At 39.4% G+C, this 17,245-nt stretch overlaps 1 protein-coding gene across 1 annotated transcript in view; it reads right to left on the reverse strand.

Annotated features, from left to right (window-relative positions):
* LOC143389168 (transport and Golgi organization protein 1 homolog) overlaps positions 1-15,869 on the reverse strand; it is a 40,107-nt gene extending 24,238 nt beyond the window's left edge. Inside the window, exons 1-6 of the mRNA XM_076842410.2 lie at positions 15,737-15,869; positions 12,820-12,953; positions 9,870-9,956; positions 5,204-8,015; positions 3,419-3,622; positions 886-1,034 (exon numbers count right to left, since the gene is read on the reverse strand). Of these exons, the coding sequence (XP_076698525.1) occupies positions 886-1,034; positions 3,419-3,622; positions 5,204-8,015; positions 9,870-9,956; positions 12,820-12,953; positions 15,737-15,869 (3,519 nt within the window). The remainder of the gene's footprint in view (positions 1-885; positions 1,035-3,418; positions 3,623-5,203; positions 8,016-9,869; positions 9,957-12,819; positions 12,954-15,736) is intronic.
* Positions 15,870-17,245: the final 1,376 nt, after the last annotated feature.

A 17,245-nucleotide genomic window follows, 5' to 3' on the forward strand; every position in this document is an offset into this window, starting at 1 on the left:
CTATAATTAAACTCTAAAAGTCCAACATCAACAAATACCATGACGGGGAGGTAAGTCCTAAAATGCTTAGATAAGCTTCTAGACAGATTAAATGTCTTGTTTGGATCATGATTTTCTTTAGAAAGGTCAGCCTTAAGTGACTCTTTCTAAGAAACAGAACTAACCTAATTCCTTTCATTCTTAAAACTTTCTAAGGATCCCCACTATTAATGGTCTAATGCTACTTTGGCCCATGACTTCCTTTAAGATTTGCTGGCCTCTCCAACAGACCATCCCCCTCCAACTTCACACGTTATACAACACCAACTATTTACATTCTCCTGGCCTCCCCAAATATCCTTTTCTTCATGTTTCCATTTCTCTGAACACATTTCTTCTGACTGCCAGCTTCCCGCACCATCCTCCACCCCAGCCTGTCTAATCAACAACAAACCACATGTCACACTCCTGTTTGCCCTTTGCCTGTGCTTCAAACACATCTCAACTACTTTCTGACCTTATTGATCACCCTTCCAACCATAATAGATGCATTTATGGACAATAATGTTCTACCATCAAATAAATACCTCTCTTTCTGCCATTATCTTACTGTGTTTCAAGTGAATGCTATTATCTCCCTGCCAGAATGAAAGGTTCTGAGGGGAAGAACCAAGTTTTTACAGGTGTACAAATGTCCAGCCTTGGTAGACAGCAAATCTTCCTCATATGCTAAACTAAGTAGCCATTAAGCCACACCCCTATGGCTTTTGTTTTAGGAGCTATCTACTCAAAGGGTCAGGAGTCATTTTCATAAAGACATTTTAAGTTCTTCACTTCATGACCAGAAGCCACTTAACAACTAATAAATAATCAACATTCTAATTGAAGAAACTATGTCAAACTTACCATCTTAGTGAAATAAAGCAAGTATAAATATAACAAGGAAAGCACGTTGTCCAAAAGGGTGGCATCTGCTGGCTCTTCCAACTTTATGTACTTTAGTTGTTTTTCTGTATCAGCATCATCAACAGGAGTACCTTCTGTTATAAGTAGCTCTAAAATTGAAAGGGGAAATGGCTATTTTATTTTATGCTATAGAATAAGAATTGTCTCTCTTCAGTTTCAATATTCATCAGTGTTTCACTAAATATATGAATCACAGTGCCTGGAATATGTGGCTCTCCTAAAGACAATTAACACAGAGAAGAAAACTTCAAAATCCTAATTAGAGCTGTCAGACCCTTCAATTATAAAATGAACCATCTCCAGTCTACTCTCCACTACTTCCATGGCCATACAACTGCTATCAGAACAATATTTACTAAAGGAAAATTTTTAAAACCAGAGATATATAGACAGGGTGACATTCAACAAACATGGATTTAGTGCTGGTGAAACTTTGTGTTAAAAATTTTAGGAAAGCTGAAAGAGAGGGAGTCTTGGTTTGCAGATTTACAGATGGAATGAGCCAAGGCTTAACACAGCATCTGGCATCTGGCAGAGATACTCAACAACTATTTATTGAGTGGACAGATGACAGCTATTTAAAAAGAACACAGTAATATCAAGAGAGACTAAAGGATATTGGGTACAGACCTGCATTGAGGCTCTGTGAATGAGGTAGAATTCCAATTAGACCTGAGAGCTTGTAGGGGTGGAATTTCAGTATGAGTTACATGAGCCTGGGGTACGTTTGATTAAACAGCTAGGAGTCCAACGTGCAGTTATTAAGAAGTTGGACCAGTTGGGCTGGGGATGTGGCTCAAGCGGTAGTGCGCTCGTCTGGCCGTGCGGCCAGGGTTCGATCTTCAACACCACATAAAAAAAAAAAAAAAGATGTTGTGTCCGCAGATAACTAAAAAATAAATATTAAAACTATCTCTCTCTCTCTCTCTCTCTCTCTCTCTCTCTCTCTCTCTCTCTCTCTCTCCCTCTCTCTAAAAAAAGGAAGTTGGACCAGTTGCCTCTAAGGTCTTTCTCAACCCTGAGATTCCATTCACTACTATTTTTTTAAGCTTTTGCCTAATTTTTAAAATTTTTTTTTAGTTTTTGATGGACCTTTATTTTATTTATTTGTATGCAGTGCTGAGAATCAAACCCAGTGCCTCACGTGTTAGACAAGCACTCTACCACTGAGCTACAACCCCAGGCCCTCCAATCACTATTGGTCTATGAATTTGACTGCTGGTGAAGTCTGCCCATTGGCTCAGCATCTCAGCACTTGAGACACATTAAATGACATTTGGGAAGATTTTACATATAAAGGTGATTGACATCATTTTGTGGTGGAACCTAAAAGGCCAGGGAAATAATTCATGCTTAATTTTGTAAGCCAAGTTTTCCCTAATCTTGAAAGTTTTGGAGCATGAAAATAACAAATCTTAATGGTGCGTGATTCATTTTCAGAACCTTATGGAGTTAAAGACAGTTCAGAAGTCAGTAGTGTTCATATATGAATGAAATGTCTTCTGGAAAATGGAAGAACTGATATGTTATTCCTTCTCAAATTAACTGAATCCCCCCTGCCATGAGTTCTCCTACACTCTGTGTGTGGAGATGGGGGTGGGTTCAGGATCAGTGCTGCTAAGCCCTGCACTGGTGCAGGATAATGCTAGAGCTATGCTTACAGACCAGAACCTTTAAAAACACAAAATAAAGTAATTATGGCTTCATAGCACCATACTGGATGGATAAAATAAAACAATTAGTCATAATGTAATTTACTGATAAAATGAGAGTGAGCAACACAAAAGTAGAATGCTATTGATGCCATTATTGGGGATTTTTTTGAAAAATTGTTTCTCATCTCCCACTGAATACTGTGCACTATGATGAAGTATTCATAAGTGTCAGTCTAAAATGGATTGCAGTTCTGTACTGCTTCCTGTAAGTATATAGTATAAAGATCTGGACGATTGACTGCATTTGAAAAAGTTTAATTACCATGTCCAGGAAGCAAGTCAAAACAGGACTTGAGGTATAGTACATTCCATTTAGAAGAAAAGGGAAAAAACACAGAATTTAAGAGACTATGAACAGTGATTCTCAAGCTAACTTGTACCAGGCCAGACTTTCCTGGAAGGCCTGCTAAACACAGATTGTGGGTCCCACCCCCAGAGTTTCTGGTGCTGTTGGTCTGGTTGAAAATTACAGTTTTAGAGCATAAGGCCTTTGAAGAATAATATTTTAGTTGTAAATGGTTTACACAAGCTAGTCATAGCTAAACATTTGCTTTTAGGTGAGTTACAGTCTCTGGCCTATTTTTGATTTCTAGTCATCTTTATTCTTGATTTTCTCTCACTTAAGAGATTTTGTTTTTTGAACTCACATGTACCTATATTACTCTCTGCTCTATTTTGTACCTTTGGCAACAAATATCCTTGAAAGCCTTCATTATGATAATAGCTCTACTTTGTAGAGAAAAATTGGCAAGCTTTACCTGGGTCTACTTTCTCAGTATTTGGGATCTGAGACACTTCTAAGACACCCATGTCCTCAGTCACAGGTTGACTCAAGAGGCTGGGCTCTTCAGGATGGTTCATATTTAAATGATGACTCAGGAGGCGAGGCTCTTCATGAAGATTTCTATTAAGATGATTTGTGTTCTCTTTAGGAAAATCATCTTCATGGGGTGGCTGCATCTCTACAGGGGAGAAGAATGCATTGAGCCAGCTGGATGACACTATCTACCCCAACTTAAGCCCAATGATCAGCACTCCCCCTCAGCACACAGCTCCAGATACCTCAACACTGCCCTCCTTGTCCTGGCATGCACCCATGAGAACAACTGGGCAAGGATACGGGAGGGTTCATTGTTTTCATCCCATTTAAAGGATGACTGAACTATACAGTCAAATTTATAAAGAAGCCTTTAATACAAAGTATTTCATAAACAAATACATTTATGATAGAGGCTTCAATAACTTAACTTCCCTTGGCAAACCAACATACACCCACATGAATAAATGTGCAGAAGAGAATTCTGTTCCAGAACAAAAATGTGAAATGTCTATTCTGCTCAGAAATAACAGGAACTCTTTCATCTACAAGTGTGCTGGTCTCACCGAGCCAGTATAGAGAAGGGAATTCCGTAAGTCTAGCTTGCTAATGTGACTTTCAAATATGTTCCAAGTAACCTAGGAGCCAAATGGTGAACCTATCTCCTTCCTGAGCTCAGGACATAGACCAATAGGATCCAGAGCAAAGATTATCTCTTCACAGCTTCATATTCTACCCTGAACATTCACTTGTACTTTGCATTCTTATCCAAAATATATCTGCTTTGATTAAATGTACAACTGTTTTCTTCCCCAAATTATCAGGTAAAATTAGCATTCTTGGGATGTAAATTTTCCAATGGCTTTATGTCCTTCTGGAATTCTTATCATATACTCTCAGTTGAAATATTTCATTTTGAAAAACAATGGATAGAGATGATCAAATATGAAACCAAGAAACAGAAAGCTTTTATCAGGATATTGGCTCATTGTCAGTTTGACGAATATTTAATTGAAAGGCTTCTATGTGTCAAGCACTACATTATAAGGCTTGTCATCCTGGTTCCATCCTTGATTAATATGAATGCAAGGACCTTAGAACCCAGAGGAGTAAAACCAGAATAAGTGACCTCTCCCCTAAGAGACTGGAAATAGCATGGTATCCACAAAAGATAAATGCTGGGGAGGGGAATTCAGGCAAGCTATCCATTAAAAGTTATTCTAGGGCTAGGCTTGAGTGACAGAGCACTTGCCTAGTGCAGGTGAGGCACTGGGTTCGATCCTCAGCACCACATAAAAAGAGATTAAATTCTAAAATAAAAAAAGTTATGCTAGTAACTCCACACCCACATGATCTAGTACAGATATTTTATGATTAAGAAATTATGTTTAATAAAGCCTTTTTATAATTTTAACATAAAATCTGTACTGTTAACAGGTCTACTTTTGTGCATTAGTTTCTCATTTATATCTTTCTCTTTAACTTTTTATAAAATTTCTCTTTGAACATGCTAACCAATCCCAACTGTCCTAAAGGAAAAAAGAATAAGCAATGTCCTTTCATGCTCTAGCCCAAAAGAATGAATAAAGGAATATATGGGGCTCCTGAGTCAGCCTTCTTTCTCCTTTAGGCACATGGAAACTGAACAGAACTTTACAATAATACACAAAAACACCTGGATGGAACAACTCCTTTTCTCCAGCTCAAGCCGCAAGCAGGTATTTACCTTCAGCTTTAGTCCAGATTTCCTGTAGAGGAGGCACTGTTATCAATGGAGCAGTCTCCTCCACTGTGGAGTGCTTGTACCTCACAAAATAGATCAAGTATTGGATATCATCAAGCACTGCAGCCTCTTCAAATATGTTACTTTCCTTTATTCCTATGTCTCTAATATCATTCACACGATTATCAAGCATTTGCTCTGCTACGCTCAAAATGTGTGACTCAGAGGCACGGAAGACCTTATCTAGAACTTTTTCCACGTTATAGGGCAGGCTCTCCTGCTGTGCCGACTTCAGCTTTAATGACATTTCCTGCAACATGGCTTCCAGTTCTTGGACATCAAAGTACTTCAGGAAGTGTTGCAAGGACTTTTGTTCTGTAAAGAAGCTGCGGATTATGGGCAAGTCTTCCTCCTGACCGCTAAGCTCTGGCTTTAGGGCTATATGTGGACTCTGTGGGAGTATATCATCTTCAAGATCTGCATAAGCAGGACCCTGGCTTTCTGCATCCATGATATGCCCTATGTCCTCAAGGTCCTCTTTTGAGATTTCTTTTCCAGTAGCCTTTTCTGTAGATCCTGAAGTGTTCAGATGTTCCTTAGGGTTGTCTTTTTCAAGATCATCATAATTTTTATCCTGAAATACTTCACTTATCCCTGAAGTCTGAGTGTTTTCCTCATCACTTCCGTCAAAGAGTCCCTGGGCTTCCTCATCTGCCAGAGGACTTTCCTCCTTTCCCATTTCCATATCACCTCGTTCCTTGTCCATCATGTCTACCCTTTTGGCTGTGGTTTCACTTTTCTTAAAAATCTCCCAAATTATACTCATTTCTTGTTTGTTTTCTTTGGTTTCTAGATCAGGATTGATAGTCTCTAAAATTGCTTTCTCAAGAACGTGCTGGTTAACATTCTGAATCCCAGAATGTTTTTCTTTTGACTGTTTTGCACTTACAGCATTTTCATCCTCCAGTAGCTCTTCAGGGGGATAATAATCCTCCTCTACTGATGCTGGCCTTTCGGTATGGAGACCCGGTACTTCTACCTCGTCAGTTTGCTCTGTTTTTTTAATTTCCTGTGTCCCCTGTGTTGCCTTATGCTGAATCAATTCTTCAGCCAAGGACTGCTCTTTACCCTTGTCCTTGGAAAGCCCTATCTTCTCATTTACATGACTAACTGTAACAATCACATCTCTTTCTTGTTGCCAAGAAAAATTTTTTCTGGGACTGTGGACCTCTTCTTCCGGTTCTCTTAACAAACCAATTCCATCTGGAGAGGAGAATCCAGATTGATTTTCAGTTTTCAGAACTAGTCCCTCTTTAATTTCCTGAGGTTGATGCTCCACTGACTCTATGTGCAGGGTTGGTGTATTTACTGAACCTGGCTCCTCCATTCCATCTTTGGATGTATCATTTTGATTATCTCCCAGGAATGTTGCAATGCCCAAGGATTCTGGTGGTTTACTCTGTTCTTGGGTCATCAGACTCCCTACAGCTTTATGTAGAGATTTATTCTCTAAGCTATCTTCCAAAATCTTCTCTCCAGGTGAAGAGAGTTCTTCATTCACTTCTTTTGGGTCTTTTGAGATATGGATAACTGCTTCTTTTAGGTCATTCTCTTTGTTTTCAAAGGCTGATTTTAATGTGTCCTTGCCCTTTTCAACAGCTGGCAATGAGCTGAGCTTATTGCTTTGGGGAGAAGTATATGCAATCACCCCTTCTATCTTCTCATCCTCTAATTCTGAAACATCTTGCATCAGGTGCTTCTTAGGCTCCTGAACATCTGTCTCTTTTCCTTTAATATGAAGTTCGATGTCCACTTTTGGCTCTTCATCATTATCTGTCTTAGAGGTTTCCACAAAAAGACCATATTCTGCACTTTCAGGATAAATATAATCTGTTGCTGCTTGTGGTTTCTTCTGTTTTCTATCTGGAACTAAAGCTTCCTCATCTTCTTTTTCTTCTTCTGAATAAGAATTCCCCAAATCCATCATATCTGTTTTCTCGTCACCACCTGTGCCAATAAATAAAGTATCCTCCAAGGTTGTCAGTATATTTTTGTCATCATCCTTGATGCCTGGGGGCAGAGTTACCTCAACCTTATCTTCTTCATTTGAATTCTGCTCTTCACCTATTGAATATTTCTCCACTCCAAACTCTACTGGGAATTTCATGCCTTCTTCACTTATAAAGTTTAGTAATGGGAGCTCCCCAAAGCTTTCCTCATTCTCCTCTTCTTCCTTATCAAATGCATAATAATCAGCATCCAATTGCTCATCATCAAAATCTTCGTCTAATGAAGTCACCAGTCTGGTCGTCTCATAATCAGACACAAGTGCATCAGCTGTATAACCAAATTTGGTTTTCAAGTCTAATGTCATTTCTTTTTTCAAAAGTGTATAAGCATTAGTCTTCTGTTCATTTGAGACCTGAGAACTGTTGCTGGTTTTGTTGTTTTCACTTTCTGGCACTTTCAATTCATCTTGTAGTATTTCTTCAAAGGGTTCAAATGAAGTTTGTTCACCTTGAGCATTATCTGTTTGACTATCTGCATGAGGATGGTTCTTCTGAGCCAGAAATTGTTCCTCAAGATCCATAGTGTTTTCTGAGAATGCACTTTCAATTTGCTCTGAGTTTGCTACTACTGGTTTAGGTTCAGGCTCAACATCCTGGGAGACTTGAGGAAATTGTTCCACTTTTTCTATAGCTTTCTCAGAATCTTCATTTTCAGAATCATACAATTCCAAAAATCCTAGAAGTTCTTCTACACTATAATTATCAAAATCATCTCTTCCACCATCAAAACAGACAAAATCTGTCTCCTGTAAGGAAAAGGAAAACATTAGTGTGTCAATAACAAAGTGTCACAAAAGCAAACTCATCCATGCTCCCAAATTCAGGATTGGTTCTAAAGAATCTTTGGGGTCAACCAGATTACCCTCCTCCAACCCCCATTGGCTAACTCCTTCTATGGCTGAGTAAATCTGTCTTTTTCTAGACTACAGTGTTAGAAAGTCTATTCTTTCTTTCTTTTTTTTTTTAACATGGGTCATATTCTTTAAAAAGCATAATGAGTAAAAATGGTGACAATTTGGTCTCCAACAGCCTGACTCTTGGGTCTCTCTCAATTTGCTCTGAGCATAAGTAGGGAAAGGCAAGGTATCACTTGTAGTATCCTCCAGCTCTAAAATCTACACCTATGTTTCAGGAATTTAATTCTTAATCATTTGCTCAGGAGAAGCTGGAAGATCCTGCAGCATTGAGAAAGATGAATCAGTTTTAAAGTATCTTACTGAGATACAAGTACATTTGATGGAATAAAGAATGATATTAAGGAGGCTCCTCACATTATTATTACCACAAGAACAAACTGAAAACAAGATTCAACAAGTTATACACCTTCCTCTTCATCAGGGTTTCACAGTCACTAAGACCTCTCTCAGGACTATCTATATATTTATTTAGTCTTCCTTCTTGCCACTAGTAAGCAAATTGACATATAAAAGGTGCCATAGTATGAATGGAAATTTTTTAAAAAATTTCCATCTCCTAATTAAATCTTCATAATATTCTGTGGGGGTTCTGGGGGTGGGGGAGGCAGTTCAATGTAGTAGGGATGAGTGATTTCCTCTCCCCATCACATGCATTTCTAAGCCATGAGGGATGCATGTAATGGGAAACATAATGAAAAGGCAGAGTTCAAAACAAATGAGTTCTCTGTAATCAGTGAACTGCTGTCACAGCTTAAATCCCAAGAACTAACTCTCTTTACCAACAATGAAGTCCAACAAGCAACAGAAGTGATTTTATGGCCCCTGAGATTATGAAGAAATTTTAGGAACAGCAACAACAAACAGGATGACTTTATCCATTCACCCCATCTAATCTAAGAACTATCCTAGCCTAGCAGCTTGCATATTCTACAGCCACTACAAAGAGCTGCCCAAAGATGTTTCAATGTTGGTGGGCATCTATTACTACACAATTTAAAACTCTAGAAAATAATCAGCTGAAGTGAGAATTCTAGAACACGAAATCCTTTCAGTCACAAAATCAATTTAAGTCAGAGCACAATACAGGAATGCTGTATAAAGGAAGCAGTTGGGGCCTTAAAAGATCTGAGACTGAACATCACCTGAAACACTCAGGTCCCCTTTTCCAAATCTATAACATGACTACGATCCCATATATGACTAAGAATAAGAAAATCTTTGTAAGTACGTATTTCTAGCCTAGTATAAAAGTTAGAGTTTATTAATTTAACCTAAATATACTTAAAATGTCTAATAACTATCCAATGAGTAGTTTTCAAGTTGGAATACCTCCTTTTGCCTGTAAAATGAAATTATTTACCTCTTAAATTTAATAGCCAAGTACAAATATATTACATTATTTATTTTTCACATATAAAACAGAAGAGAAAAGCCCTATAGTTGAGTAAACAGCCTTCTATAAGAATATCTGTTTCAATATATTAGAAAACTCTCAGATTATAATATAATCACCCTTGAATGCCTTTCAAACTTTTTTTTATAGGTAGTCTGATTTCAAATGAAAATCTGATACACAAATGTTATTAACACATTATAAAACTTTCAGAAGCAGTTAACTGAATATAATGGGTGGATTTATAAGCCAGTTTACAATTGAGAACAAAAAAGAAATCCATAACTTACATCTGTTGAAATTTGTAGCTCTTCTTTAGTATATTCACGAACTACTTTGATGAAATCTTTCGGAAAATAACCAAAAATATGGCCAACCTATAGTGCAAAGGAGACAAATATAAAATAAATTCTGTACAAGGAATATAAATAAGAGATTCTCAGAAGTGGCAGGAAATATACACATAATAGATAGGTATATGGTATAACCAAGAAAGAAAGTTGCTATAACAATTACACTGAGATTATTATTCCAAATACAGAACTGTTAAAACAACATTTCCAACCACTGAAGTTTTCTTTTTTACATTTAGCTTAATTCTCAACACAGAGCATTTAAAGTTAAGACTTCTGAAGTAAATAAAAGATTTGCATAGAAGATTATTGTATATTATATGGTTAAAACTATATAAATCAAAGCTGGTTATAAATGCAATTCCAAATAACCTCTAGCAAGAATTTACCTGTACATTTTGTAGCATTGCTCATAAACCAATATTTATGTCTTTCTTAACCAATACATAACAGTCATGAAAATTAATAAGTAAAAACAATACAAAATCTCTAAAATGTATTACCACTATAGCAAATGTATTGATAGTATATGCTTTCCTAGCTTTTTCCAAATCTACTTTTACAAGTACTTGGGGAGAAAATAAAATTACAATATAATGCATACTAAACCACATATCAAGCTTCAGTTTCACCCAAAATAAATCCTCTGCAGAAAAGAACCCCATTTATTTTCAGCACCAACAGCTAAATTATATGAAGTTACATAAAGTGTACAAAAGGTATATAAAGTTCCCCTTGAGAAAGACACTCTTATTACTAACTACTGACTAAAAGGAACAGAAGATTCTTGCCAATAATTAAAGGAAACTGATAGGCAAATCAAACGCCCAAAAAAGAAAATTAAAAAAGGCATCTTATCACTAACTCTAAAATATCCCCATTCACGAATGTTCTTGTTATATCTAGAAACCATCTGAGAGCCAGTATTAGTGGTAGAATACTGCCATGAAGATTAGATAAGACGGAGCAATTAAAAGCTTCATCACTGGCAGATAAAGTCTGAGACTCTAGAAAATCAACAACATTGCAGAATGAAAACTAAAAACTCAAAAGGAGAATCATTTTGAAAACTAAAGAGTTTTTAATTTCCTAAGTATAACATTCATGACATGAGAGGCGAGTCTGAGGGGAAATACACTTTTCCCTTCTGATGAAAATTCTATTAAGGTTAAATTTGGAAAAGGAAAAAAAACCAGAGATGTATGGAGAAAGGAAACACATTTATCTCTTCTTAATCTGTGTCAATTGAGACCATAGATTATATAAAGCTCCATAATTACACACTGGGTGGTATCCCATTTCTTGTGATATGAAAAAAAAATGATGCAGAATCATGGAGGCTCATGACTGGAAATAATTTTTATACCTAATTTTGCTTCCATACATCATCCCTGCTGAGGTGCTGCTGATTTGATTTGTGGGTGGGGAGCAAAGAACTGCCAGAAGAGAACAAATTCTGCATAAGCTACTATCAGAACAAATGTACTTAAGTGCCACTGCCCTGAAAGGAAATATTCAAAAGGAAGATGGATTAGACAGGGGTCCTTTCCTAACTGAGTTTTTCACTTTATAGGGAGCTAAGATAAAACACAACCTGACTGAAGGCAAAGAAGACAAATGAATGCCACAGGAGCAATGCAAACAAAGTGCCACCCAAACACTCATCAGTCGGCAAAGATCCTTTCTGGTCAGGTGCTGAAAGCAGGGCTCCTCAGGAAGACAGGATGAGTGCTGCCACCCAGAATGGCAAGAGTCCTAGGGATGAACATAGTTAACAGGCTACAATGTGACAGGAGAAAATGTAAATCAAGCCCATTTATCCAAAAGTTCAAAGAAGGGGAGAAAGACGACTACTGTATGAAAAATGCCACTTGGGTACATGGAAAAACAGTTCCAAGTTTAAAGATTACGAATCCTATTTGGTATACTTGAAAGAAACAATAGATGGTTCTTTATATGGAGTACTGCAACTGGGACTCTGTCTAAATATAAAGTTTGTACCTAAAGGCACCAAGTTTCAAGATCATTCCCTAAGAATCAGAAATGGCAACAAAATGAAACTAGTTTTCCCATAGGGATTACTCTTATTTTCTGCTGTGTGGTATTTTATTTAGGGTGAGAACTTTCAGGGATGCAACCCGGAATGTCTCTAAACTGGAACATTCCTACAGTCATCAAAGAACCTTGCTACTATTTTAAGTAAACAATCCACATATCACATTTAAATGAAAAGAACAATACTCATAAGTCTCTCAATGAGGTCACTCCTTGTGAATCTCCCCATTTAAAATATCAAAGCATGATATAAACAATGTCATGTCTTTCATCAGAAGATCCATACAACTGGCTAGAAGTAGAACCCCTGGGGGAACCTTCAGGCATAGATTATAGGAAAAGCAGGAAATGGATGACCCAGAAGTTGCAAAAAAGAAAAAAAAAAGCACATAATGAACATAATATTCTGCTTTTTTAGAGTAAAAACAGCACAAATGATTAGGTAAAATACACAAAAAATCAACTTTAAATATGCATGCCTGAGTTACTATCTCAGACTTAATTTACAGGATTAACTCTAATGTCCTTGAATCCTTCCCTTTTGAAGCAGCAAAGCTAAGAATTGTCAGGTTTTCACCATGACAACCTTTATGATGTGTAGAGCCTTCTGGAACTTGATGTGAGGGGTAGCAACCACAACCAGTTCAGTTCTGTTTCAGAAAGTCTACTGACTTTCTATGCTGTGCCAGGCCTAAGGCATGTTAGGAGCACAGGGCCTGGCAGAGAGGTTAGGTTAACTCTACAAAGACCCCAAGAAATCAGTCATTTAAATCTACACTGCTGAAAAACCCATCAAAAGTAAGAATATAACACCTGTCAAACTTTTACTTACACTTCTGGCCCAAAGTTCTGGTGATACCTCTGCCAGTTTATAGTAGACATATGCAGGGTCACCTTTTTTAAAATTCACAAAACGACAATCTGGGCCTCTGAAATCTTCAAGAGCTTCACCTCGGTACATTAACACTGTATATGAACATTGAAAAAAGAAAAACAAACATTAGAATTTGATTTTTCACAATCCACATTGACCCATCAGGAAATATGAATCCCACTATGAACAAAAATCAAGTTTTTCCAGTACTCTCTGGAATCACTTTTAATTCACCTGCTCAAAGTATCTAAAATTCTTCGAGATTTTATTGCTATAAAATACAATATTCCCTGCAATTAGACAAGGGAAAAGGAAGCTTCTCTATTTTTCTCTGTGCTGAGAAATAAAAAGCAATGTGGCTACCACCAATCATGGCTGGTTTCAGTGAAACTCTTGGTTCTTGCAGGCCACAATTTTTTTCTGTTTCATAATCATAAAAAGCTTCATTTTGCAAATATGTAAATCCAAGTGTAGACACGGACAGGCTTAAGTATGGCTTCATGCAGAGGTAATAGGGAGGGAAGAGGGAAGAATATCCAGGAACCTCCAAGGGGTTAATTAACTTGAACTAACCGCTAAAAGACATTACCTTTAAGTGGCTGTGCCATAAACACTGTCAATTTCATTTGCAGCAGAGTTGCTGTCTCTGTGTTCAGGATCTGGGTAAATTACCAGGAAATGTATTTTCTCTGAGCAAATATTGTTGACTACATCCAACATTAGGATTGTTTCAAAACATCCTCATTCATATCAAAAATCAAAAGTGGGTATCCTATCTGACAAGGAACAAGTTTAACCATGAGAAAAGGTCAGGCAATACCTTCATGCTTAAAATGCAGGACTAGAATCACAATTGATCTAGAAACTGGTAGAAGCAACATTTTTCTTTTGGTTGACCAAATACACAGTTTCTGATTTAAGATGAAATGGACAATAGATGTATGTAAAAAGCACAAAGAAGAAATGGAAATAACACTTTTTCTAAAGGCCAATTAGCAGTAAAATACACAAGAATGTGTGTTTTATAAAAATATATGTCTGAGGAACAAACACAGATTTGGAGAGGGTAACTTGTTATTTTGAAGCTAAAATAGGACTATTTTCAAAACTGTCAGCATCCTAATTCAAAGATAATTAAGAGGCCAAGTTGAAGGTGAGAGACACTTTAAGGTGGGGAATTCTCATCACAAGTGGAAATGGCAATGTTTCTCTTGTTCCCCCTTAGGTCATAGAGGATTTACAAATCAGTAATATATTAGGTGACAACATAATGCATACTATGGAGCACCTATTTAGTTATTTTTTTTTGGAGCACTTATTTGGAAGGCACACAAGGACACCTGACATACACACCTCACTACTTCCTACAACACAACACAGACCCACCTGTTGTGTTTGGTCACATCTGTTTGGACACAGGCCATTTCTCAAGTTATGTTACCCCACTGAACCTTACCAACACCATGTCTTAGTACTGAGGAAGCATCAGTGATGAGATTGTCCAGGTAGCCCACATAGGATAGCGCTTGACAGCAAAGAATAGCAAACATTCTACCATGCTGGAAGCCTGATTTTGTTCACCCAAAACTGAAAGGAAATATCATGGCAGCTGCTTTGCTTTTCTGAGTGTTTATTTACTCCACCCTTAGGGTTACCTCTAGGAACAGCTTAACATATATTGGAAACATCTTTTTTCTTTATGGGAGTGGAACAAACAATTCAAATTATAAAATTTGTTTTTGGTAACACCAATTTAGGCATAAAGAGCTCAATGGTAAACTTCTTGGCCTTTTCAGCATGAATATTTTAAAATATGTACTGCTTACAATTTATGGACAACATGGTCATCAAGTTACAAGGTTACTAGAAACCAAGCAGGAGGCCAAAAGAAGAATTCTGGGCCAGTAAATATATAGAGGAAAGAGGTTCCAACAACACTAGCAACTGAGTCTAAAACTGAATTGGCTTATAAAAATCTTGGAGTATTTATTATTGTTATTGCAACAAACCTCTTCATCTGAATCTGAATGGCTATATTCTCCCCACCGCCCACCTCCAATCCAGGACTGGGAAGCAATTCTGTCCGCTTCCTGCACACAGAAGAGGCTGCAGTTCCCAGGTGGCCAGTGCAGATCCTTGGCCTCTTTCAAAAGCAAAAGATTACTGGCCCACCTGCTACCCTACCTCAAATATTAAGGGAGGCTTCTATGCACAGAAATGACAGGTTGAAGCAGAGTCGGGGCCGAGACCTCGGAACACATTGCGTGCCTGGACTTGGTGCTCTTCCCAAGCCTAAACTCTAGTCCCTGTTAAAAGGCAAAACCAGCCCAATCCCCAGTGCAGCAAAAAAAAACGAAGGGGCCAGTGAGCCTTTCCCAAGGAGCCCCACCATCAACCTGCCACTGGGATTAAGGCCACCTAGCCCTGGAGAGCATCTGCCCTGATACTGCACCGGCCCAGGTCCCTGTGGCGGGGGCAGAAAAGCGCTCTGCTACAGTGTGGGGAGCCCCGGGCGCGTGGCGCGCAACCCCATCACCCACTGAGATCCTAGGCAAATCCTGGAAGGGAATAAACTGAGAGCTGTCCCTGGGGAATCGTGTTTCCCAACCCCCGCCTCAGTCAGTAGAGAAAAATAAAACGCTGGCAACAAGTGGGAGTCCAAACCCCCGCAACCCGAGCGGGCTGGCGGGGGCGCAGGCAGAGCCGGAGTGGGCACACGCAGGGTCCCGAGGCTCTTGTCACTCCTGCACCCCACCCATCGTCCTTCTATCCCCTAGCCCAGCCCGCGGGGCTGGGGACCGGGAGATCAGAGCCCCATGCAGCCCTGAAGAGCCACCGCGGAGACCCCGGGCCGCCCGCCCGCCTGCGCACTCACTGCTGCATTCGTCGTCTGCACAGAGTTTGTGCTTCCAGAAGCGCTGGCCAGTGCTCGGGTCCGGTTGGCCCAGTACTCGCCAGGTCGGACAGAGCACGAACAGCCAGAAGAGCAGCCCCGGCGCCGCAGCCATGTTGTGGTCACCTCGGGGAGCCGGTGACTCGGTGGAGTAGGCTGCGGCGGGCATCGGGGCTCAGGGGGCAGGGTGGGTAGCAAGGCGCAGAGGGGCGGCACCCGGGAAGGCTTCAGCCTTTCCCGGTTGACACGTCAGCAGGGATATATGGGGGTCGATGCACTGGCTCTACTGGGGAACGCACGGAGCCGAAGCTCCCCGTCCTTCTCTAGTGGAGACCTGCTCCTCAACTGAAGACCTTCTCCTCTAGTCGCTGCCATGGCAACTAGGACTCTCTTTCTCGTCCAATCACCTGCCTTTGCTTCGGTGCCCTCACAAGCGACCCTCCACATGATTCCATTCGTCACCCACCATCCCCCACAACTCCGCCAACCGGTCTTTTCTGGCTTTCCTCAACTTCTCATTTGTGGTCCATCCTGAACTAGCCTACTCCACTTCACCATCACTCCCATCCCCCATTCCTGGTCTGGTACCACCTTTTCTGAACTACCAAATCCCACCCATGAATTGTCACAGCTAGTCTATGGTTCCAAGCTCCCTCCCCTTCAAACTCCTAGAGGTTCCTTGAAGCCCCACCCCAATCCCTCTGATTAGGAAAGGGGAAAGTGGGAAAGTGAATGGAACTGTGAGTGAGGGTGTAAACTGGAGACTATGGCCTGCTTTTTTTTAAGGCGGGGACAAGTGAGGGCAGAGAGATGAACAGTAGTCTTTGGGCTAAGATCTTGAGATTCTTATCTTTATCCATAAGGGAAGAAATCATTTAATTCAACAGCATATTTTTAACTTTCATTTTGTGCTACCATTCATGCCAGATGCTGGACAAAGCCCTAGCACGGTGTGGGAGTGGGTGAAAATCAAAAGACAAGATATCTGGTCCTGGTCTGAAAAAGTCCACAACTTCGTGGGAACCAACTGTCAAAACCGGTTGTCAGAGAAGAAAGCAATTAGCTAACATTTCTTGAACACTTTCTTTATGTCCAGTTGTTATTCTGAAGGTTTTATACATATCAATTCATTTAATCTTCATAACAATAGTACCTTACAGTAGTAGCAGGTCCTATTCCAATCCTTATTTTAGAGTAAATTGAGGCAGTCACACATCCAGTTGAAAGGTTAATAAAACAGGTACTTGTTACTCTGTTTTTCTGTATGCTCAACAAAACACCATTGAAATCTTAAAAAACTGTCTGCTAATCTTGTTCCCAGAATGTGCTGTCCCCAACTGCCAAACTAGAGAATGTAACTTCCCTCCCTGCCCTCTTCAAGGAAAGTATATAAGCTCTGCTTAAGCTGTTGTCAGGGCTCTTTGCTCTCTCTTTGCTCTGTTCAAGTGAGCTCTGAGCCCCAGCATGCTGGTCAATAAACCCTTTGCCATT

This window comes from Callospermophilus lateralis, unplaced genomic scaffold, assembly GCF_048772815.1.
Source record: "Callospermophilus lateralis isolate mCalLat2 unplaced genomic scaffold, mCalLat2.hap1 Scaffold_250, whole genome shotgun sequence".
NCBI classification, from domain to species: domain Eukaryota; kingdom Metazoa; phylum Chordata; class Mammalia; order Rodentia; family Sciuridae; genus Callospermophilus; species Callospermophilus lateralis.